Source organism: Salvelinus fontinalis, chromosome 3 (assembly GCF_029448725.1).
Source record: "Salvelinus fontinalis isolate EN_2023a chromosome 3, ASM2944872v1, whole genome shotgun sequence".
Taxonomy (NCBI): Eukaryota; Metazoa; Chordata; class Actinopteri; order Salmoniformes; family Salmonidae; genus Salvelinus; species Salvelinus fontinalis.
Window position 1 is genome coordinate 49,372,442 of NC_074667.1, and position 24,736 is coordinate 49,397,177.

A 24,736-nucleotide genomic window follows, 5' to 3' on the forward strand; every position below is an offset into this window, starting at 1 on the left:
CCGGCCGCACCTCCCCTACTACTCGTAACTCTGGGCTGCCTGCGTGCATCTGCCTGGCACGCTCAAGCAGAGGCAAGTACAAACAGAGGAAAGGAGCACACAGCGGGACTGCTGTGCCCTCTGGCTTAGATGACCACTGCCCCAGGTGAACGGAGAGTTACCATTTCAAACATACCAAGTACCAGTTGGCAGGTAGCTGACAATGTTAACTTACTACTACATATGCTCACAGCTTCACAGCGTTGCAGCTCTCTTACGACACACACTTTTGCACACATGCATGTTTCAATAAATACACACATAGAAATGAATGTACAGAAATACATATGCACAATCACACATAGACAAACACATACACCCACACACATACAGCTTGTTAGCTTGATGCTTCAGCTGTGCTGTGTGAGCTGCATGAGTTGGTTTCATTTTCTGTGAAATGCCAGGCTGGGAGAGACCGCTCTGGCAGGTGTGGCTGATTGGCATAAACATAGCCGGTTCACACTAGGTCTGGCTAAAGGTGAACTCCTACACATGGAAGGAGGTAGGTGGTCTGCCCCCTATTTTACACACTCCAGGTCCCCCTATGAACACTAGCAACAACAACAAAGTGAAAAGCAAGGACGTCTATCCTACTGAGCCAGCAGATTCAGTTTGTCATTGAACATCGGGGGAATGCTTGGTTACCATGCCAGCTGTGGCAGATGTAACTTTGTTTGGGAGGTGTGAGATGACCAGAGGAGCTGGGTGCTAAACATAGCCTCAATGCCACCATAAAAAGCAAGCCAGCCAAGCAGCCAGCGCTGGATAATGTGTTGATTACAGAGCTTGGATGAGGCGGACTCCTTTCTATTAAAAGCATCATGCTCTGAGCATATTTCAATCTCTTTTCAAACGCTGGAAGGCAATGAGTAAAAGAGGCACATTCACTCATACTCCACATCCTCTCACAACGTATCAACAAACACAAACACCAAAACACCCACAAACCGAGATACACACACATAAACACACACAGAAAGTGGGGTGAATGGCCAAAGTCCGGTATCACCTCAGTAAGGCCAGAGTTCTGTCTAAGGGATAATTTTGAGAAAACATAACAGCACATTATTGTGGTAAACTGTGAGCTATTTTCATGAGAAGAAACCACAGAGCGTTATGTCTCATGGTATGGTGAAGTGGAGGGGCTTAACAGGCATGCTTCATTAGACGATAGTCCCGATGCAGAAGTGGGCAGTCTTGCTTTAAGACATGTGATGTGATCCAGCTCTCTCTCTCTCTCTCTGGCTGGGCTGTATTATAATAGACTCACACAGACACACACTACTTAGTGCTTTGGAAAGAGGGCTGAGCCTCACACACATAATCAGCGCAGCTTCTCAATGGGGGGACGGAGCCAAGAGGAGACAGAACTGTCGTTCCGCTGGAGCTGATCTCCGTCCGTGTGTGAGAAGTGAGGAGGCACATTAACGTTCTGTCGTCACGAGAGGCTTTTACCTTCACAGGAGTAAGAAGAGAGAGAAAAAGGAGTAGAAGAAAGAGAGAGAAAAGGAGGTCTGTGGTGATATAAAGGTGATATGAGCAGCCTTCCATCTTGCTGACTAGTTTGTTAACAGCGTGTCATTCCTGTGAGCTGAGGTGGTTTCTGGTGACCGCACTCCCAGGATTCCAGACGGACAGAAAGAGTCGAGGGGGGCAAGCGGACGAGGCAGAAACAACAGAGCTTCTCCCCCTCTTCTCCTGCATCGCTGTTCTTCTTTACACCTGGAACTTTGTTGGGAGTCCCTGGCCTCAGGCTATGGATGGATTTAAGACAGTGTTGTGAGTCTGTTGAACAGACGGTGATACTGACAGCAGGGCTCCTTTCTTTTGACCAGACAGACCACTCAGGTAAGGCTGTGGGGTTATTCTCTGGGACTGTTGGTGCTTTGTGATTATATTCGGTTCCTTCTGCAAAATATACTATTATTTAAAAAATCTGATTATGGAACTGTACTAAAATAAGGCTAGCTGTCATGTTTGTAAAAAGTGGAAGGGCTCCAGAAGTAACTGAATAATGATGACAGGTATGAGCTGTGAGCGACAGACCGGCAGAGCATGTGACACGACCTGCATATCTGTTGGATTGAACAACTGTATGGTTTAATGAAGGAGAGTAGGCTATGAACATTGTAGAGATATGTATGTTTTTGGACATCCCAAATATTTTGTGTTGACTGATATATTTTAAAGTTACAGGTAGTTAGTTCTAAGTAGGGCAGAGATGTCAGTCTCATCCTTTATTTTTTTAAAGACAAGGCTGCAAAATTAAAATGTTCTAGCCCAGACCAAGTTGCTTTTCAGAGTCAATATTATTAATTCATTTCCATGTTAGTCTATATTACAAACACAGTTATTAGCCTATATTGAGATGTGAAATTGTTACATGCAATCGAGATCAAGTCTATTCCATGTAAATGTGTTATTTTTAAACAGGTTAACCTAATCTAACCGTATCAAAAGAAGCCATTTACTTACCATACAAAATTGCCCCATTATACCTATGTTGTAGGGAAGGCTAAACATCTATATCCTGCCGAGATGGTGCGCAGGTGTGTCCGGGCAGGGGGCATGGTCTCTTGCTTAGTCTAAATTGGCAGGACATGGGATATTTGTAAAAAGAAAATGTAAATGCCGTCATTACCAATTACGAATTCCACAACCATCAGGTCCATATCAATCAATGGTCTAATTAGACTGCAAAGCGGAGACCAAACGGCTCGTTAAACAGATGCGCAAATGGTAAATCCTGCATGAAGTGCACATTCCTTGTTAATTCATTGAAAAACCACGGAGGTAAGAATTGTAACGAGAAGTCATTTGTATACAAATATCCTGCTAGCTCTGATAAGGTGATTTATTTTTCATGTGTCTACTATTTACTCGTGAAAGTTGTCCGTTTACATTAAAATGCATAAGCATGCCTGTGTGGTGCGGTCTGAATATCTTTCTGCGCCACCTCTCCATCCCTATTCTCTCGCGCTGTCGATCAGGACCACATTTCTTCTTTGACATGAATGAGTTCCGACAGTCGGAGCGTTGCTCAGAGCTGAACCGAAAGGCGGAGAGGACAAAAGAGCAGTTTCTCTCCATGCTGTTGTTCAGGCTAAAGACTAGGTTTTTCTTCAGGAACTTGCTAGAAACACAGTGCGTTAAAAAGCTTTCGTCAGGGAACAGTTCACAGTTACACAAAATGTAGGATTATAGCGAATTTATTGCAGGAGATGGGATTACAATATGCCGATAATAAGACTAATTATAGGCTATGCTTAATTGCTGCGTGTTGAATATTCAGTAGGCTAGTCTCAATGTCATTTCAGGGTAGAGGGGAGAATGTCTACTTTTTCTCGAACCGACATGCAAACACCAAGTTGCTATAGGCTAGAGCCTATCATTTGGGAAGGAAAATGCCAGCACATCTGAAGGCAACGAAATAGCCTAAATACTGTATATGTGTAGCAGTGTCATTCAGGTCAGCTAAATAATAAAAAAAAAAAATTATATATATATATATATGTTGCCTGTTTTGCATGTTATTTTGGAATTAATGTGTCACATATCAGTTTGCAAACAATGTAAAATAATATATAACTGAGTTAATAAAGCCAAATACAAACATGGTCTCTTTTTGCTTTGTTGAGTAAGGCAGCTCCAAAATGCAGGGGTTCAGCCTAGATCAGTGCTTTCTGTGGTGGTGGGGCAGCAATCTGAAAACACGAGCATAGGGGTTGGCAATGTTCTGTAGTTGCACGTGATCGGCTCAATGTTCTGTCACTCATGGAGACACGACTTCACCACAAAATCTATGAGCAGAGCTCGAAAAGCCCCTTGGGTGCTGCCATAGAGTTACATTAGAGTGCCCATCCAAGAAGACTCAAGGTCGTTGGCCACAGATAAAACGGCATCAAATCACGTTATATCTACCGTAGCTTTGATTGGACTGATCATGTCAACATCATACTTTCAAAATCTTAGCTAGGAAGCTAGCAGTCATCGTCATGAATCAAGTCGACAATCTACGGACAAATCCTTTTCAATCCTTGTCATATGATGAGAAATGATGAAGAGAAATTATAAATAAAACGTATCAGTGCTCATCTGCCATTGGACATAAACATTACACAACAAATTGGAAATTGCAAATTCGATATTGAGTGGTTTGGAAGGAATCAGTGGCTAACTGCAAGCATTGCAAAGCAATCACTAGCCTGCTATTCAGTGTAGTGGTGTGTGGTCCAAGTCTGGGTTGAAGGGTCTCCTTTCCAAGCTTATAAAATAAGCATTTAACATTGGCCATGCTGTCAATCCAGCATGACTTCTACCGCGTTCAAAACAACTGGAAACTCGGAACTGGGAAATCTCAGACTTCAGTGAGTTCAAGACAACTGGGAACTTGGAAAGAACAAGCTCAGACTGGGAAAATACATTTTAAACGGTCATCCATCTCAGAATTCCAAGTTGGGAACTCGTCCTCTTTCTAGAGCTCCGACCTGAAGATCACTGACATTGTGATTCAACCTTGTTTATTTCCCAAGTTCCCATTTGTCTTGAATGCACCATCAATCCAGAGAATGCCAGACTTTGATTACATTTATTTATTACATTTATTTTATTTTATTTAACTAAGCAAGTCAGTTAAGAACAAATTCTTATTTACGATGACGGCTTAGGAACAGTGCCTTGTTCAGTGTAGAAAGACATATTTGTTTTACCTTGTCAGCTCAGGGATTTGATCTTGCAACCTTTCGGTTACTGGCCCATCACTCTAACCACTAGGCTACCTGCCACTTTGATGACAAAGTTTGATGACAAAATTTGCCCACGAAGGACCACCGTGACACCTTCCTGTTCAAGTGAGCACAGCACAACAAGGTGAGTCCAAAAATGTATTGTATGCTGCTGCATAAATTATATAATATGCCAGGGAGATATGTATACTGTAGCTAACAAAGTAATAATAAGTGTATGTCGAGTAGTAAGCTGTTAGCTGTTGGTGGTGCATATGTAGCCTATAGCCTGTTTTAGAGAAATGTCATCATCGAACATTGTAAGAGCTTTCATTGTCTGTTTATATGACCCCTTTATTTATCTTACGGTTCTGACTTGGTGTACGGGGAGAATACTGTAAGAACGGCCCATATTCTGAATTCTGCCACTGTATATTTCAAAAGTGCTGAACAAATAGTTATATTGACTACATCCGTCCTAGTTCGCTCATTAATGTTTTAATCGAATTATGGATTGCCTCTTATCCGCTCATCGTCCCCTTATGCCATAGTTTGTACATCTCAATTGTCATTAGAAACCACATTTGTCAGCCATATCAGCGATGTTTTTTTTAAAGGCAGTAAATGAGGCTGAATGAACTATTGCAGTGCTCCGCTGATAGCCAGGTGTAGCAGTGGTAAGGATTCACTCCATGGTGCTGAAAATAAAATCTCTGCTGTTAGGACAGCTTTATGTAAGCCCTAACAGTTTATGGGCACCGTTTCCCAGCGTTATAGTGCAATTAATGTATTGTTTAGTGTTGTGTTGTGTAGTGTCTTTGTTGGCATGCATCCCCCCCAAAATTGGAGAGATTTACATGCTAAAATCACCACTGATGTGTAGGCCTATGTGTGATTCTCCACTTAAAATTGTCTTTGAAGCAATTGTTCTCACCATTTATAAATGTGAAACCCTTTTTCAGTAATAACTGAGAAGTAATTAGCATAATACAACCGGTATAACATGTGGTCTCAGTCTAGGTCTTTCACCATTAGGTCTAGGTCTTTCGACATGTGGTCCCGTGTGGCTCTGTTGGTAGAGCACGGCGCTTGCAACGCCAGGGTTGTGGGTTCAATTCCCACGGGGGGACCAGGGTTCAATTCCCATGGGGGGACTATGTATGAATATGTATGAACTTTCCAATTTGTAAGTTGCTCTGGATAAGAGTGTCTGCTAAATGACTTAAATGTAAATGTAATTATCAAATTAATACTATAACACAAAACTTAAACCAAGAGGACATCTCACTGTTGGCAAAGTATTCGGCCTAATGTGTTTCATGGCCCAGGAAGATGGAGGTGCATACTACTACATGCTTAAGGTCTGAAACAGACTGGAATAGCAGTTGGTAGCCCACCCATTGGATTGGGTGATACCAGTTCACTTCTCAACAGTATTTTATCAATCTACAATACATCTCATTGTTACACTCATTATAAATGGTATGAGTACATAGTTAGGTAAAACGTCCGTACTATTCATCAACTCCAAATGGTACGGAGCTCAAATGTTTTATATTTTCAAAATAACAAACAGGGAGAATGTTAACCACTGTGCCACATTTGGCGCCTCCAAACTGGGCATGCATGGGCACCAAATCTGGCACCCCAGCCCCCTAGGAACAGGAAGTGCATGTCTGATGGTGGGAAATATTGTAGGGTGTCTTGGGGTAAAACGTCCCTAATTTTCTCTGTTTTTTGGTCTTAGTGGCTACTACAATCGAACAGCGTGAAAGGAACCCGTGCACATTCACAGATTCTGTGTGTGACTGTGTGAGAGCGAAGTCTTGTGTCTGCAGTGATGCTCGTGGCAACATCATTTAGCCAAGTCTACCTTTAAGTGTACCATGTAAATAAACTAAGTGCTAAAAGTTTCAAAAACCAAATGCTTGATATTGGCTAGTCATAATTATTGACATGAAGATAACCAAACAAACAGAAGCAAGTGAATGAACCTGCACATATCTCTGAACATAATGTTTTAATGGTGACTTGTAGTTAGAACATTACTGTTATAAGTTACTCATGAGTATCCTTGGAGAGACGAGGCTATTGAGGAGTGGACGGCACTAACAAATTGACACTCTCCTCGACCACTCTCCTCGACCACTCTCCTCGACCACTCGACCGCTTATCGCTTTCCGGGTCATAGAGGAGAGGAGGACGGACTTGTCCCAATTGTGAATCTCCCCATTTGTATCAGAATGGAGCTTAGAGGAGAGGATGTAGTAACACCTGGAGAGGAGGAGTTATTATTCCCAGTGAGGGAGGGAGAGGTGTGGGTCCATATGTCAGCCTTCAGCAGCCATTAGGCTATCGTTAAATGAATGGCCAAGGTGTCTCATTATGCCTTTGTGTACTCTTTTCATTTCACATTCAACTGTGTTGACACTACAATGTTCCAGCATCAGAGATGAAAATGACTCTGAGCATATCCTAAAATTGAAACAGACAGTACCATTCAAAAGTTTGGACACACCTACTCATTCAAGGGTTTTTCTTTATTTTTACTATTTTCTTGTCACGACCTCCGCCGAAGTCTGTCCCTCTCCTTGTTCGGGCGGCGTTCGGCGGTCGACGTCACCGGTCTTCTAGCCATCGCCGATCCACCTTTCATTTCCCATTTGTTTTGTCTTTGTTTTCTACACACCTGGTTTCATTCCCCAATTACATGTTCATGTATTTAACCCTCTGTTTCCCCATGTTTGTTTCTATGTTCATTCGGTACGTTATGGCTAGTTTTAGACTGGTACTGTTTACACCCGTGCGTAATTGATTACCGTTTATTGTTGGTCAAGTGTATGTTTACCTTGTGCCTTTATTTTGAGTAAAGTACACTGCTCACTCATTCTGCTCTCCTGCGCCTGACTTCATGCACCAGCTACACCCACCATCTGACATTTCTACATTGTACAAAATAGTGAAGACATCAAAACTATGAAATAACACAAGTGTTAAACAAATCAAAATATATTCTATATTTGAGATTTTTCAAAATAGCCACTCTTTCGCTTGATGACAGCTTTGCACACTCTTGGCATTCTCTCAACCAGCTTCACTTGGAATGCTTATCCAACAGTTTTGAAGGAGTTTCCACATATGATGAGCACTTGTTGGCTCCTTTTCCTTCACTCTGGTGTCCAACTCATCCCAAACCATCTCAATTGGAATGAGGTCAGGTCATTGTGGAGGCCAGGTCATCTGATGCAGCACTCCATCACTCTCCTTCTTGGTCAAATAGCCCTTACACAGCCTGTAGGTTTGTTGGGTCATTGTCCTGTTTAAAAACAAACTATAGTCCCACTAAGTGCAAACCAGATGGGATGGTGTATCGCTGTAGAATGCTGGGGTAGCTATGCTGGTTAAGTGTGCCTTGAATTTTAAATAAATCACAGACAGTGTCACCTTCAAAGCACCCCCACACCTTCACATTCGGAGATCTTCTGTCCACCTACTGTGCGTCTCACAAGACACGGTGGTTGGAACAAAAAATCTCAAATTTGGACTCATCAGACCAAAGGACAGATTTCCACCGGTCTAATGTCTATTGCTCATGCTTTTTGGCCCAAGCAAGTGTTCTCTTCTTATTGGTGTCCTTTAGTAGTGGTTTCTTTGCAGCGATTCAACCATGAAGGCCTGATTCACGCAGAGTCCTCTGTCTGTTACTTGCACTCTGTGACGCAGTGGGCAGCAGGTATCCTAGTGGTTAGAGTGTTGGATAGTAACCAAAAGGTTGCAAGATCAAATCCCTGAGCTGACAAGGTAAAAATCTGTAGTTCTGCCCCTGAACAAGGCAGTTAACCCACTGTTCCTAGGCTGTCATTGAAAAAAATAATTTCTTCTTAACTGACTTGCCTAGTTAAATAAAGGTAAAATGTATTTGGGCTGCAATTTTTGAGGCTGGTAACTCTAATGAACTTATCCTCTGCAGCAGAAGTAACTCTGGGTCTTCCTTTCCTGTGGTGGTCCTCATGAGAGCCAGTTTCATCATAGCACTTGATGGTTTTTGCAACTGCACTTGAAGAAACTTTCAAAGTTCTTGACATTTTCCGGATTGATTGACCTTCGTGTCTTAAAGTAATGATGGGACTGTAGTTTTTCTTTGCTTATTTGAGCTGTTCTTGCCATAATATGGACTTGGTCTTTTACCAAATAGGGCTATCTGATGTATACCACCCCTACCTTGTCCCAACACAACTGATTGGCTCAAACACAGTAAGGAGGAAAGAAAATCCACAAATTAACTTTTATCAAGGCACAGGTGTTAATTGAAATGTGTTCCAGGTCACTACCTCATGAAGCTGGTTGAGAGAATGCCAAGAGTGTGTAAAGCTGTCATCAAGGCAAAGGGTGGCTACTTTGAAGAATCTCAAATATAAAATATATTTTGATCTGTTTAACACTTTTTTGGTTACTACATGATTCCATATGTGTTATTTCATAGTTTTGATGTCTTCACTATTATTCTACAATGTAGAAAATAGTAAAAAATAAAGAAAAACCCTTGAATGAGTAGCTGTGTCCAAACTTTTGACTGGAACTGTATATGTTTGGCCTTTATGTTTTGAGCTGATAGGCTACAGTGTATACATGGTGTGAAGTAGCCAATATCAAATCAAACTACTATCATCATTAGCTTACTAATTTAATTAGCAAGTTATTGCTGTTGATTCGAAGCTCCTGTTTAGCCCTAATCAGAAAATGTTCTACCAACCTTTACTTGCCGATATTTTCTTAATTCTCGATTCGGCAAGCACCAGTGTCTTCTAAACCTCCATGGCTTGTTACAGGTGGAACATTGGAATTTAGACAATAAAAAATACAAATAATAATAATGTTTTGTCTATGAAGTAATCCAACAATGTATACGCTGCCGTCTTAGAGTATGTTTATCTTCTCTCATTGATCAAGACAGGTGAGTGTCAATCGATGTTTGATTTTTGAGTTGCGCATGACGTGCAGTACTTTGGGACACCCGTTTACAGCTAAACAGGAGTATATACACAAGCTTGGTTGATTTGTGATGTTTTTCCCGATTGCACAGTTTTTTGGGGAACTCGTCAAAAATGTCCATCGTGGGAGAGGTGACCTTATTGCAGTAATGTCCTTCAAATGCTACACTGTGGTTTTAATGGTCCTGTTTTCTCGGTAGCTACCTCATACAAGTTATTTTATTGTCTGTCTTAGTCATGTTACAATCATTTTCAGTTCTCATGTATGATGATTTTTGACAAGCTTGACCAAGTATCTTTCTCTTCAGATAGAGGTTTTTGATTATCCTGAGATAGTCCTTCCCCAATGTCGCTCATGTCATTTCATGTTCATACATTTTTTTCTATTTCTCCTCAAAGAGCCCTTCTTTCTGTCTTCACCTTTCCTAACATATGTCATTTGGTTAGTGTTTTTCCATATTTCTGCCATATCTTTTGTAGGCCACCCTCTATCACCCACTTACTCTTTTCTCTCTCCTCCTTTAGACAACCCTTGCCATGTGTCTCTAACCTTCTCTCTGCCTTCCTCCTATAGCTCATAGAGATAGATAGAGGACTCTAATGCCCAATGACCCATTTAAGCATGGGCAGCGCCATTGAGGACTTTCACCATTTTGAAGTAATCAAGTGGGTGGGACTTCCTATTGGTTAAATAAGGATCCCATATTTCCATCCAGGTCACCAGGAGGGATCAGCCAATTAATTATACCCGTGAGCAAACATTCCAGAACTGCATGTGGCAGTAAATTGCCAATCAGTTTGTTTATCAACTCATAGAAGTAGTAGAAGAACTTCAAAATGGAGACGGCCTCAATGGCGCTGCCCATGCTCTCACAGACGCAATAATGGGACAGATACAATTTTGCGTCCTCTAACTATCTCTATGCTCTAACCCTCTCTCTCTCTGCCCTCTTCCTCTAGCCACCCTCCCACTCTGCCCTGCCATGTCCTTGTTCCTGGGCCTGTGGATTAGCCTGGGCTTCCTGCTGCTGTGCCAGGCCACGCTGTACGAGACCCTCCAGCAGCACCACGTGCCCCGGCCCGGACGCAACGCCATCCAGATCCTGGGTGAGCCCCTTTCTATCTTCTGTCTGCCCACATCACGCAGTGCCCACTACCCACCCAGTCCTCTCTGAGAATTGTAAGAGTAAAATATCCCCAGTGGAAACAGTGAAGCAATAGTCTTCTGTCTTTTGTAATAGATTGGTTTGCAACCAATATGTTAGCTACTGCGAGAAGAAGAATAGTGCACTGTGGTTTCATAACTTTTTATATTTGTTGGTTTCTATAGATTCTGGCATTGTATAATGGATTGTTTATGTTTCTTATGGTTCATTCATGTATCCAGCTCTCAGAGGTGTCATGCCTATAGGCGGCACAGGGGCATGTGCCCCCTCAGATTTGTCCTGTTTTATTTTTATAATTTGTTGTTGTTGTTTCTTTGTAATACCTCTAGCCACCGAACAATTGTTGGCTTTAGCTAACTCAGATAGGTAAACTATCTCCCAACCTCATGACTAGCTACTAAGAAGCCATTTCAGGCTATCAAGGAAGTTAGAGTAGCTAGCTTGTTTAAGTATCTTAGCTGGCATGCCTGCTGGCAAGGTTGGTAGACTACAAAAGCAATTACTAAATGTACTAAAAAAGACTCCTTTCAATCTTTTACCCAGATTTTTGCAAATATGCAGAGAAGCATATTTAGTTAAGAAAAAACACCAGTCAGGAGGATACAGACAGCTCAAGAGGTATGCTTACATACGCAGAAAAATACATATATTTATAACATAGAATTAAGCATAATAATTAGGGGTAAAAAAAGCTTTTTAAGGTATTTGAAATACAACATTCTCCAACAATTCGAATCAGCCACCCAGCAACCCAGCCATCCAGACTTATTTTGTCCCTCATTAGATTTTTGGGGTGCATTTTTGGGGTGCCTCTGCCAGCTATTATATAAAACTACACCATCTTCAAAGTTGGCTTTATTGACATTCTCCTCCATTCTTTGCAGTAAATAGTTTTCGCTTAGAGTTGATTGTAATGTTTAAGCTCAGCTGCAGCTGCTGTTTTGATCTGAGGTTGGAACTCCCCCTCTGCCCCAGACAGACAAAGAGCACTTTTTAACGGGAGAGGATTTTCAGTGTGGGGAAAGAGTGACTGCAGCATCCTGAATCTATCAGACTAGCTGGTTGATTGGTACGTAGGACAGGCTCTAGGCAAAACTCCCCATCAGTATGCTGTGAATGCAGGCTGCTTTGATCACTGTGGCTTAAATGGAAATAACAATTATGTTTCTCTCTTACTTTCCGGAAACATTTGGCAATTAAAGCCAGTTCCTTCTCCACTGTGGGGGCTAAAGGGGAGGGAGTCAGTGAGATGGGTCTGATTCGCCTCATTTATGTGGGAGTAGAGTAGTTGTGTTCTGTCACTCCCCAGCCATGTGTCTTTGGAAGCAGGCTCCTTTAAGCTTTTAACAATGACTCGCTCCTGGAAGCTTCTGACGACAATACTATTCCAAACCCCTTTCACCAGGAAACCAAATCCCAATGCCTGTTAAACATTGATTCCATCTATCTGTGCTTGTCTCATTCTCCGAGCCATGCTGCACCATGGAGTGAAAAGACAGTGATTGAAGCAAAAGCAACAAAAAAAGAGACATTGATTTCCCCGACTTGTGATGTCAAGACAAGATTGTTGATAGCCAATGAGGTTTTTAAGCAGCAGTGAGCTGGAGCAGTGGTGCAGGGCAGGTGGCTTGTTTTGGGGTTGGAACAGCTGACGTAGTGGGACTTGGTTGTGGGTGTGAAACAGAGGCTTCACACAAAGTGGTTTGAGCTCCATAATTGGAACAAGTGGGAACAGGATGAGCGACAGAATTAATTTTTTAAAACTTTGATGCCAGGTTTTTTGTACAAGGATGTGCATGACCTACAGTAAGTGTCTTCTGAATTATGTAGAGGTCCAAGTGAAAACAAAGAGAAAACCCTGCCCATGAGAAGACAGCTAAGTTATTGGTGAGATAAATATCCTCCTGTTCTAGTTTTGTGAAAGGGTTCTTGTCAGAGAAATCAGCTTGTACAAACACACACACACACACTCACATTTTTTTTCTCAGCAAAGTCATTATGGCATGGCATTTTCATGGTCCCCTGGGGAACAGGGGGATGCATACACAAAGTGAGTCTGAGAGCAGAAGTGTTCTGTCTGAGAGCGGGAGTGTTCGGTCTGAGAGCAGAAGTGTTCGGTCTGAGAGCAGAAGTGTTCGGTCTGAGAGCGGGAGTGTTCTGTCTGAGAGCAGAAGTGTTCAGTCTGAGAGCAGAAGTGTTCTGTCTGAGAGCAGGAGTGTTCTGTCTGAGAGCAGAAGTGTTCTGTCTGAGAGCAGAAGTGTTCGGTCTGAGAGCAGAAGTGTTCGGTCTGAGAGCAGAAGTGTTCTGTCTGAGAGCAGAAGTGTTCGGTCTGAGAGCAGAAGTGTTCGGTCTGAGAGCAGAAGTGTTCTGTCTAAGAGCAGAAGTGTTCTGTCTGAGAGCAGAAGTGTTCTGTCTGAGAGCAGGAGTGTTCTGTCTGAGAGCAGGAGTGTTCTGTCTGAGAGCAGAAGTGTTCTGTCTGAGAGCGTGAGTGTTCTGTCTGAGAGCGGGAGTGTTCGGTCTGAGAGCAGAAGTGTTCGGTCTGAGAGCAGAAGTGTTCGGTCTGAGAGCAGAAGTGTTCTGTCTGAGAGCAGAAGTGTTCTGTCTGAGAGCAGAAGTGTTCTGTCTGAGAGCGGGAGTGTTCGGTCTGAGAGCAGAAGTGTTCGGTCTGAGAGCAGAAGTGTTCGGTCTGAGAGCGGGAGTGTTCGGTCTGAGAGCAGAAGTGTTCGGTCTGAGAGCAGAAGTGTTCGGTCTGAGAGCAGAAGTGTTCTGTCTGAGAGCAGAAGTGTTCTGTCTGAGAGCAGAAGTGTTCTGTCTGAGAGCGGGAGTGTTCGGTCTGAGAGCAGAAGTGTTCGGTCTGAGAGCAGAAGTGTTCTGTCTGAGAGCAGAAGTGTTCTGTCTGAGAGCGGGAGTGTTCGGTCTGAGAGCAGAAGTGTTCGGTCTGAGAGCAGAAGTGTTCTGTCTGAGAGCAGAAGTGTTCTGTCTGAGAGCGGGAGTGTTCGGTCTGAGAGCAGAAGTGTTCGGTCTGAGAGCAGAAGTGTTCGGTCTGAGAGCGGGAGTGTTCGGTCTGAGAGCAGAAGTGTTCGGTCTGAGAGCAGAAGTGTTCGGTCTGAGAGCAGAAGTGTTCTGTCTGAGAGCAGAAGTGTTCTGTCTGAGAGCAGAAGTGTTCAGTCTGAGAGCAGGAGTGTTCTGTCTGAGAGCAGAAGTGTTCGGTCTGAGAGCAGAAGTATTCTGTCTGAGAGCAGAAGTGTTCTGTCTGAGAGCAGAAGTGTTCTGTCTGAGAGCGGGAGTGTTCGGTCTGAGAGCAGAAATGTTCGGTCTGAGAGCAGGAGTGTTCGGTCTGAGAGCAGGAGTGTTCTGTCTGAGAGCAGAAGTGTTCTGTCTGAGAGCAGAAGTGTTCTGTCTGAGAGCGGGAGTGTTCGGTCTGAGAGCAGAAGTGTTCTGTCTGAGAGCAGAAGTGTTCTGTCTGAGAGCAGGAGTGTTCTGTCTGAGAGCAGAAGTGTTCTGTCTGAGAGCAGAAGTGTTCGGTCTGAGAGCAGAAGTGTTCTGTCTGAGAGCAGAAGTGTTCTGTCTGAGAGCAGGAGTGTTCGGTCTGAGAGCGGGAGTGTTCTGTCTGAGAGCAGAAGTGTTCTGTCTGAGAGCAGAAGTGTTCTGTCTGAGAGCAGAAGTTTTCTGTCTGAGAGCGGGAGTGTTCGGTCTGAGAGCAGAAGTGTTCGGTCTGAGAGCAGGAGTGTTCGGTCTGAGAGCGGGAATGTTCTTTATTGTGAAAGTGGATGAAGCTCTGATGAAGCTCTGAGTTTTGGCACAGAAGAGCGCAGGATGCATTTATTGTTCAGTGTGCTATGCAATAGAACATCGTTTTATAAGGGAGAAGATTGGTACGGTCAATCAGCAGCATGTACTCAATGAAATTCTGTCACTGGCTGATTGTCAAAATCTAGAATGATAGAATGATTAAGTTCAACTTAGGCTATCTACAACTAACAGTGATCAAGTGCAACACTTATTGATGAGGACATGCTAATATATACGTGTAATCACCATTGGATGTGATGACATTCACTATCATAGTAAAAAAAACACTCCACATGTTCCCTTTATGTTGACTGTGTGAAGGACACCTTTTTTTCATAGTTGTTTTGCAACTGTACAATTTACTGTAGTGTTAAGGCCTTTTAAGTTCTCATCAATCTTACTCAACTGCAGAGTGGTTTTAACAGATGTAACCAGAACTGCTTTCTCAGAATTGAAATGCTATGATGAATATTTGTATTAGAATTGATTTAATCATTTGAGGATGCTCTCTGGTTTCAGCGACCAGATATTTTATATAAATAAATATTCAGTGCGTGGAGACCAAAGTGAGATCTCAGATTGATATATGCTTTGGTTTTATGTTTAGCTGTTTACTGTAATAAAATATAATTAAATGGATAGTCATAATTAAAAAGAAAACATAATGCATTACTCTGTAAGATGCCTTCATCTGTGATGTATGGTAACATACAGGGTTTTGATGCTGTGAACATTGTAAACATAACTAATAAAAAGGAACTTCAAATGTTACGATTCAAAGCATTTTACAACGGCTAAAACCATTGCCAGTCAATACACAAAAGAAACTTGAAGGCAAGGCCAGAAAAACAACCAACGAACACAAACCTGTTTGTGAGTTGTGCTTCTGCCTTCGATGCAGTATCTCTGTTTACACAACTTATGGCCTTGTACACATCATTCTGAAAACCGGAATGATACCCATGAGTCTGACAAATATTCCAACTATTGGAATATTGCCTACCCAATTTCCATTATTTCCTAACAAAGGGTTTACACTGTTGTTTGATTGACAGGCATGTGTTCTGTACCAGAAAAAAAGCCTTAAATAAAGGTGTGTGTGGATCTCGATATGGAGCCTGGTTTTCAGACTGGCTGAGTGAGTGAATGATACTGCAGCAGCTCTCAGTACTCAGACAAGGGTGTGAATATGTCTCTGCACAGGGGAAGTGAAGGTCATGTTGAGCAAGGTACAAATGTAATCCCCCAGCCTGTTCAAGCATCTAACAATGTTTTAAAAAATCTGCTTATCCCCTTCTGCAACAGCGAGCTGACAGAATGCCACTGCACAGTACATGCGTACCAAAAATATACAAGGAGAGATAGGGGTTTTCAACCTCCATTTCTATATTTCTTAGAATATTTCAGTAAGAAATCTGCTGGTCACAGTTGAGGCTGGGATTGAGTAACGAGTCGCCTGACTGCTTCATCACCTGCTCAGGAAGCGGCGCCGTTGCCTTCCCATGAGCCCCTGCTTCACGGCCTCCCCTACGTCCCCCGCGCCGGGAAAGATTGATTGTGCCCAGATTCTGGGCAGCCAATTCTGGTCTCTTAAGAAATAATCCACTACACTGACAGATGAGGCGAATGTGACATGACACACAAGCCCAGCTCAGCTCTTTCCTCACCTGCCAACTAACACAGTACTGCCAGGTTCACTCCTAGAGAAAGCAGGTTGCTCCTGTGGATGATTCTACTGGACACTATGCAGCCCAGTTGAAGGGTCAAACTGTAACATTCAAAGAAATATGGATTGTCATTGTTTGGAGAAGTTACATTGAAATCAAACATTTCTTAATAGTCAGTTTTATGTTCAACTGCCACTGAATATGTATTTGTTTCCTTTCCAAATGGAAGTGCATTGTTATTGTGTGTCTTAGCAATGCCCATAGGGAGGATATTGAATACAATGGCGATGCATTCGGTTTATGATTCTGACATAACTCTCTAAGGACACTAACTGATTCCCATTCCAATGTAAGCTACAATATTAACATACATCACTATTAGTCCTGAAGGAGCTGTCCTTAGCTGTCGTTTTGACAAAACTGAAACAGTGTTGTCAGACACAATAACAAGTCAATTGTTTGTTGCAATGACGGTGCTAAACTGTCTCTCATAGTTGATTAAATCAACAGAACTGGTGACAGTAATGACAGGTTGGCCAGTTGTTTTTTCCCTTCTACATGGAGATGCAAGCAGCCACTTGGTGTGACTGAACTAATGATGTGATTAGGAATCACTTGAATCATCCTTGTAAGAAATGCAAAAATACTGTGTAGGAAGTAGGGTGCTGAGGATTTTGTTTTGGTGAAACCCATGCTGATTTTGGATGGTTTATAGCATAAGGTGGATAGGTCATAATTTGCATACTGCAGCAAACAGTGCTGATATTGATATTGTACTGCACTCTTGAGAGAGCTTGCAAGGAAGCATTTCGCTGCACTGTTATACCTGCTGTAAACTGTGTACGTGAAAAATGCAATTTGATTTGAACCCATACCATTTATAAAACGGTTATAATGATTTAATCAATTGAATGTAAATATCTCATAATGAATAACCTTTTGAAAGATGATTGGAAGACAAGCGCTTTAATGATGTTCATGTTCAGTGTGCCATTTGATATGCAATACTTCTTTAGTCTAGGAAAGCGGCAGAAAAGAGGCAGAAAAAAACTTGTAATTACTACTATTATTCATCATGACACAGAAATAACCATACAGCTAAACACAGTTTAAAGTGAGCAATAGCAGAAAATGAAATGTCAACCAATAGTAGTAAAATATGGGGAATCCTGTTGTTGACGAATGGAGCCCCATGTTACGATGAGCAGATTGACCTCCATTTAACTGTGTGGAGGCTTTTTTATATGATTCATGTATCCTGACATTCTGAAATCTTTGTTATGGTTTACTTTGAACTTTTCTGCTGTGACTGTGGGCTCTTTTCTGTAGGATGCGATGTCTGAGTGTAGGTGGGTGTGTTGGTGAACCTTAGGGCATCTATATTTCGGTAAATGAGAACTGGGTTGAATTCCGGAAACGTACATTTCAAGAGTGAATCTATTTTTTCATTGCCATGGGTATGTCTAGCGCAGAAGAGGGATGGTTTAGCTGGCTGAGTTTGAGAACATGCCAATTAGCTACACTATCAAACACACATTACATACAAATATACCCTTGCAGTTTTAGAATTTATTTACGGATTTCTCAATTTCCTTATTGTTGTGATTTACTGCCTGCATTGTTCCATACAGTAAAACATGAGATACAAACACTGTAATCTCATGATAGTGCTCAAACCATATTTAAGTACTGTCAACATGAATGTAATCCAAATGACTGGTTCACTTATGCAACTTCGATTTACGCTTTTGTAAACTGCCAAAGGGCAAGCAGTTTTACAACTACCCACAGGAAAGTAACATCTCAGTATGAGTTTTTGTGTTTTTGCTTGGCCATTAATTTGATACATTTCACACCCACTTTTAATTGCAAGGACGAATTAGTGTGAGAATGGATGGTGGAAACAGAATTCAATTAAATTCTGCTCACTGGAATGGATGGTGACTTAATCAGATGTTTTGTTGTGCAAATTCGATAAAAAGGAAACGTTTGATCAGGTTTACACACACACACACACACACACACACACACACACACACACACACACACACACACACACACACACACACACACACACACACACACACACACACACACACACACACACACACACACACACACACACACACACACACACACACACACACACAGAAAGTCACAAATAAACCATCACCACCTAGACAGTGGCCAGGACAGGGGTCTGGGATAGTGAATGGCTTTCTAAATGAGGTGACAGCAAGCATGGTTCATCAATGCAATTCTCATGGCATAAGAAAAAGATACCTCTACATCCCCGAAAAAAAAAACTACTTCAATCGCTCTGACATAATTGCCTGATGATGAGAATCACAAACTAAACGCACACAAATGTAATAAGAAACCAAGGCATTCTTTTTCCAGGCTCAAACACCCAAAGCCTTTAATCTGGTTCCATATTGGATTGTAATTACTATAAAAACTGCAGGCTTTAGTTGAGAGCTCATTGTTGATGTCTCTCACTCTATCGCAGAGGTAATGAAAGCAACCTTTTTAAAAATGGGCAATAACTGCCTCATCATTCCTATACAGAGCATCACTCTCTCTCACCCATGCCCTCCCTCCCTCTCTCCCTCCCTCCCTCTCTCCCTCTCTCCCTCCCTCCGTCCCTCCCTCCCTCCGTCCATCTCCTCGTCTTTATCTGCCCCTGAGACGATTCGTCATGGATCAGATGAGACCATTTGTCATGGATTAGTGCACTTAAATGTCTGTGTGATAGTGGAAGCAGTCACTGGAAAAGCTTGGGAATCCTATTACACTGCTTTTTATGGCCGGCGGGGGTAAGAGACTAGGGAGGGAGGTTGAACTGGCATTTTATTTGAGCTTCATACCATTTCTGTTCTCATACGACAAAGAAGCGCTGATTCATCAGAAAGACAGTCCACTTGGAGGAGGAGGTCTGGTTGAAGAAGGACTAGATTGTAAAAGGGGAATGAATATGTTGAACATGTTTGAATTCTTTCCTCTCTCTGTATGTTAACTCAGTGCCCTGTCAGAGCTGCATATTACTCGATATAATCTTTCTACTGATGACTTTGATACCTTCCTTTGCTTTCACCCCATCTTCTTCAATTATTAATTTGTTAGGAAATCTGAACGATTACTCTTGTTTGAGAATCCCTAACTCCAATAATGGAGGTACACATTGCGATAATATCTAGAAAGAGATTGTCACTCTTTCATAATCTTCCTAGGCCTATTCAACACATTTAATTCAGCTGTAGCAAGATTTCAAGATTATTAGTATTTACCTTGCAGAGTTTCCTATCACAGGCGTCTCACTGCTGGTACCTTGATGGGCCTTTATTCCCTGAGTGAAAAGCGATAGTAGCGGATTAGATCCTGTGCTATCCTTATCTTCTCTCTGAAGTCAGATAACTGTGTCAGACAGAGAACAGTTCCTGTTAATCACACAAGGTTTGTTCCTCTACTCCTGTCGTACAACAAACTAAAACTAATAGACCAACTCACAGTTTGGAGGAAAGGGTTTGTCTTCTGCCCTATTTCAGCCTAACCTATATTTAAACACCCTCATACCATTCACTGTGGTACTATCCAAGATAACAGTGGTTCTTTCAACTCTGGTGTTTAGATCGTTATAAAAGATCTGTAAACAGAAAAACAGTATAATGGCCAGTGTGAAGTGACAGCAGAATGTGCACCTTCCCTGCAACACCAGTATCTGATATCATCCCAGACCTTTTTGAAAAACACATACTGTAGCCTACCAAATGGAAGCCCATGCAGGGAACAAACTTGTTAATATATAGAACAATGCAAATATCAGTGTTTTTATGCAGCTAATCCACCACCCCAGCCCTTATTTTATTGTGTGGCTGAACTGAAAGAGCTTGGTTATATTAATGGAGTAAAGAGACACAGGCAGGTAATTGTAATGCAGATACTTTGCACTATCATTTAGAACCACTACAGAGGACGAATGTTACTCATTTGCTATTTCGTTTGCAGAGAACTCTGCACTCCAGCACCTAATTTACTTAGTGACATTCAGAATTGATTGTCTTAAATGTGTAACAATTTGCTCCACAATCTGTTCACTTCAGTGTGAGTTTTGCATACCCTTTCAATGGAGTCACCTTATTTTTTAACATTGTTACATCTATGGGCTTTTATGTTTTTCTGTCATGCGTAATGTGTGGTAGTGTCACGTTCCTGACCTATTTCTGTTAGTTTGTTGTATGTGTTAGTTGGTCAGGACGTGAGTTTGGGTGGGCATTCTATGTTGTCTGTTTCTATGTTGGTTTAGGGTTGCCTGGTACGGCTCTTAATTAGAGGCAGGTGTTTGGCGTTCCTCTAATTGAGAGTCATATTTAGGTAGGTTGTTTCACAGTGTTCGTTGTGGGTGGTTGTCTCCTGTGTCAGTGTTTGTCTCACCATACGGGACTGTTCGGTTTGTTTGTTCATCGTCATTTATGTGTAGGCTATTTTCCCTGTTTGTGCGTTCTCGTGTTTTATTGTAAGTTCGTATGTCCAGGTTTGTCTACTCCGTTTTGTTATTTTGTTAATTAGTCAAGTGTATTTCGTTTTCGTGTTTTCCGTCTTTTCTTTAATAAATATCATGTCTTCACAATCCGCTGCATTTTGGTTCAATCCCTGCTCCTCCTCTTCGGATGAAGAGGAGGAGGACTACCGTTACAGGTAGCCTATATCATAGGCTATATATTGGATAACGGTACAATCATTTGAGCTTTTTGGGGCTTGAGCTCATAAAATGTATTTACTGTATGGCTCATCAGACTCAGGTAGCATCAATGGAGAAAAGTGATTATTCTCCATATGGAACATTTGTAAAATACTGGGAAAAATATTCAGCCCTAGTCGGTAGCTTATTCTTTAGATGTTTGGGGCTGCTGGTGAACCATGATGTGCAGGCATAATCAAAGTGACACTGGACTAGTGCATCTGCCAGAGTCTTTAGGGTGTCAATAGCTGGGTTTCCATCTAGTTGGGGACAGACTTTCATGGGAATATTCTAAAATCTGCACAAAAACAACATGCACATTTCAGGGTTTCCTTTAGGAAAATGTTGTGCTGGACAACGTGACCGGGAAGATTTTAATTTACCAGACATTTGAGAAATTTACCTGACATCCATATGCATTCAGATCTGGCTTGGAGCAGCCAGTGCCATCAATAAACAAGGGATATTGGCCAAATGAGCCACATTTACTTGTCCTTAAAAACAGCCTAAAACAAATGACTAAAACACTATTCCTTGTGTTTTGATGTGTAGCACATGCAAAACTTTGTAGCCATGTTTTTAGGCTACTTTCCTACAAAAAATATTGTCCACCTCACGGTCCAACTGTTGGAGATTTGAGTGCAAAATGCACCAGGGCATTGCATGCATAGGCCTATAAGCTTAGGAGTCCACTGTATGATATTAATAAAACAAACATTTAAATAGCCTATATGAAGGAAGAAAAGCTTAGGCTTGTTCACCCACGACTGTGTGGCCAAACACGACTCCAACACCATCATTAAGTTTGCTGACGACACAACAGTAGTAGGTAGGCCTGATCACTGACAACGATGAGACAGCCTATAGGTAGGAGGTCAGAGACCTGGCAGTGTGGTGCCAGAACAACAACCTCTCCCTCAATGTGATCAAGACAAAGCAGGCGGACCGAACAGGTCCTGGAACTACTGCTGAATGCCCCCTCACTCAGTGTCGCCACAGTAATCGACTGTGTCGTGTTCAGGAGTCGCTCTGCCCCCGTAGCCGCCCGCGCCCGGCAATCCCACAATGCCTTGCTCCAGGCCGGTCGCCTGCCTTGGTGGAAGATGCTGGGAGATGGTGACATCACCTGTCCAGAATCAGACTGCGTCCACAAAGACCACCCGCTGGAGGCAGAGTTTAACTCTCTGTATTTAGGAGGAAGCTGACAACGTTGTTCCACAACAGTATTGTAACATTATTATAACATTGTCATAGGGCTGTTGTAATAATGTCATTATGACGGCAAACCTCCCGGGCGACCTCCCGGGTGGCGCAGTGGTCTAGGGCACTGCATCGCAGTGCTAGCTGCACCACCAGAGTCTCTGGGTTCGCGCCCAGGCTGGGCTGGGTTCGCGCCCAGGCTCTGTCGCAGCCGGCCGCAACCGGGAGGTCCGTGGGGCGACGCACAATTAGCATAGCGTCGTCCGGGTTAGGGAGGGTTTGGCCGGTAGGGATATCCTTGTCTCAGTATGTAAAATGTAATAAAATGTATGCACTCTACTGTAAGTCGCTCTGGATAAGAGCGTCTGCTAAATGACTAAAATGTAAATGTAAAATGTCCGCATTAACATCTACGAGGCTGTAATGGATCAGGTCGGGAGTTTCAAGTTCCTTGGTGTCCACATCACCAATGAATTATCATGGTCCAAACACACCAAGACAGTCGTGATGAAGGCACAACAACACCTTTTTCCCCTCAGGAGACTGAAAAGATTTGGCATGGGTCCCCAGATTCTCAAAAAGTTCTACAGCTGCACCATCGAGACCATCCTGACCGGTTGCATCACTGCCTGTTATGGCAACTGCTCTGCATCTGACCATAAGGCACTACATAGGGTAGTGCGTACAGCCCAGTACATCACTGGGGCCAAGCTTCCTGCCATCCAGGACCTATATAATAGGCGGTGTCAGAGGAAAACCCATAAAATTGTCAGACTCCAGTCACCCAAGTCACAGACGGTTTTCTCTGCTACCACACGGCAAGCGGTACCGGAGTGCCAAGTCTTGGACCAAAAGGCTCCTTAACAGCTTCTACCCCCAAGCCATTAGACAGCTGAACAATTAATCAAATGGCCACCGGACTATTTACATTGACACCTCCCCCCTCCATTTGTTTTGTACATTGCTGCTACTCGCTGTTTATTATCTATGCATAGTCACTTCACCCCTACCTACATGTACAAATTACCTCAACTAACCTGTACCCCCGCACACTGACTCGGTACCGGTCCCACCTGTATAAAACCTCATTATTGTTATGTTATTGTGTTACTTTTTATAATTTTTTATTAGATTTTATTTGGTAAATATTTTCTTAACTCTTCTTGAACTGCACTGTTGGTTAAAACCTCCCTGGGATAGGCGGGACGCTACCGTCCCACTTGACCAAAAGCTAGTGAGAGAGAGAGATAAAGAGAGAGATAGAGATGCTGGTGACATGCTACGACACCGACATGCATTTCTTTATGTCAGATGGCTACTGCGTCTGCTATACAGATATACTGTAGATGTACAGAAAGAGGCTAATTGGTTAATATTTTGTGTAAAGATAAGCATTATATTATTCGATTATAGGACGAACTCCGGTAGGTCTGAAACATTCTTCCTCACCTCAAGTTCAACTGTTCGGAGTCAGTTGGACCTACGTTGCACACTGCCTTCATATCATAGGCTTGCAGTAGCTAAAGCTTAATTATAGCCACACCAAACCTTCACAAACAGTTTAGAAACTTTATTAGGGTAATATAAAAACTCAAGCCATTGTTTATAGGGAAAATATGAGCTGTCAGTCATATTGAAGCAGACACAGCATTTCATACAGTAATTTGGAACTTAATTTGGCCAAAGAAAATGGCTCAACAGAATGAAACACTTGCGAACTGGTTTAAACCTTCACAAAAGTTTTGAACAGGCTATATTGCAGAAATGACCAACAAAGGCAAGTGCCTACCATACCCAACAAATGATAGAAATAGGCTAAGGTTATTTATTAATCTTAAACTAAATATGGAGCTCACAATTAAAAAGACTCAACTGAAGTAAACAAAACACATTAAATAACTGGTTTCGATTAATAAATAGGCTTACAATAATAAATACATTTAAGTTCCAAAATTTAATCCTACCTGAATAGGGAGTTGCAAGGTGGCCTGCATTCTTCTCGTTTTTGTTAACTGCAATAATACAACTTATATTAAATTTCCCTTGTGGGCTTTTCACTCTTTTTCCTCTAACTTTTGTTTTATATTCATTGAAAAAGGCCTCCACCTTCACAATCAACAGTGGCCTAGGCCAAGACTCCTCTGTTGCTCTCTCTCTCTCCTCAGCAGCAGGTACACTTGCGCGCGAGGTGTAGGAGAAGGTTGCTGAAGGGTGAATTCTGGGTAGAGGCTATGATAGACAGCCTCTCCTGGACAACTTGGCCTGCTAAGATTTTATTTATCGGGCTTTTCATTTTTTTATCTGCGAAATGCAGGCAATTACCAGCATAGGGAAACCCAGGAGCATTTCCCCATCAGTGTTGTTTCCATCAAATTGACTTGTTGCAGATAAAAGTCTGTACGTAAAAACATAGTGCACA

At 42.3% G+C, this 24,736-nt stretch overlaps 1 protein-coding gene across 3 annotated transcripts in view; it reads left to right on the plus strand.

The window, feature by feature from the left end:
* Positions 1-1,261: 1,261 nt before the first annotated feature.
* Positions 1,262-24,736, plus strand: part of LOC129851039 (chemokine-like protein TAFA-1) — a 295,228-nt gene continuing 271,753 nt past the window's right edge. For 2 of the 3 annotated variants that reach the window (XR_008758930.1, XR_008758931.1), the window contains exons 1-2: positions 1,264-1,887; positions 10,715-10,861. Coding sequence is in view for 1 of the 3 variants with exons in the window: in XM_055917205.1 (XP_055773180.1) it covers positions 1,800-1,887; positions 10,715-10,861 (235 nt within the window). In the remaining 2 variants the exon portion in view is untranslated. Of the gene's footprint in view, positions 1,888-10,714; positions 10,862-24,736 lie in introns of all 3 variants that reach the window. The other variant, XM_055917205.1, reaches the window with a different exon arrangement.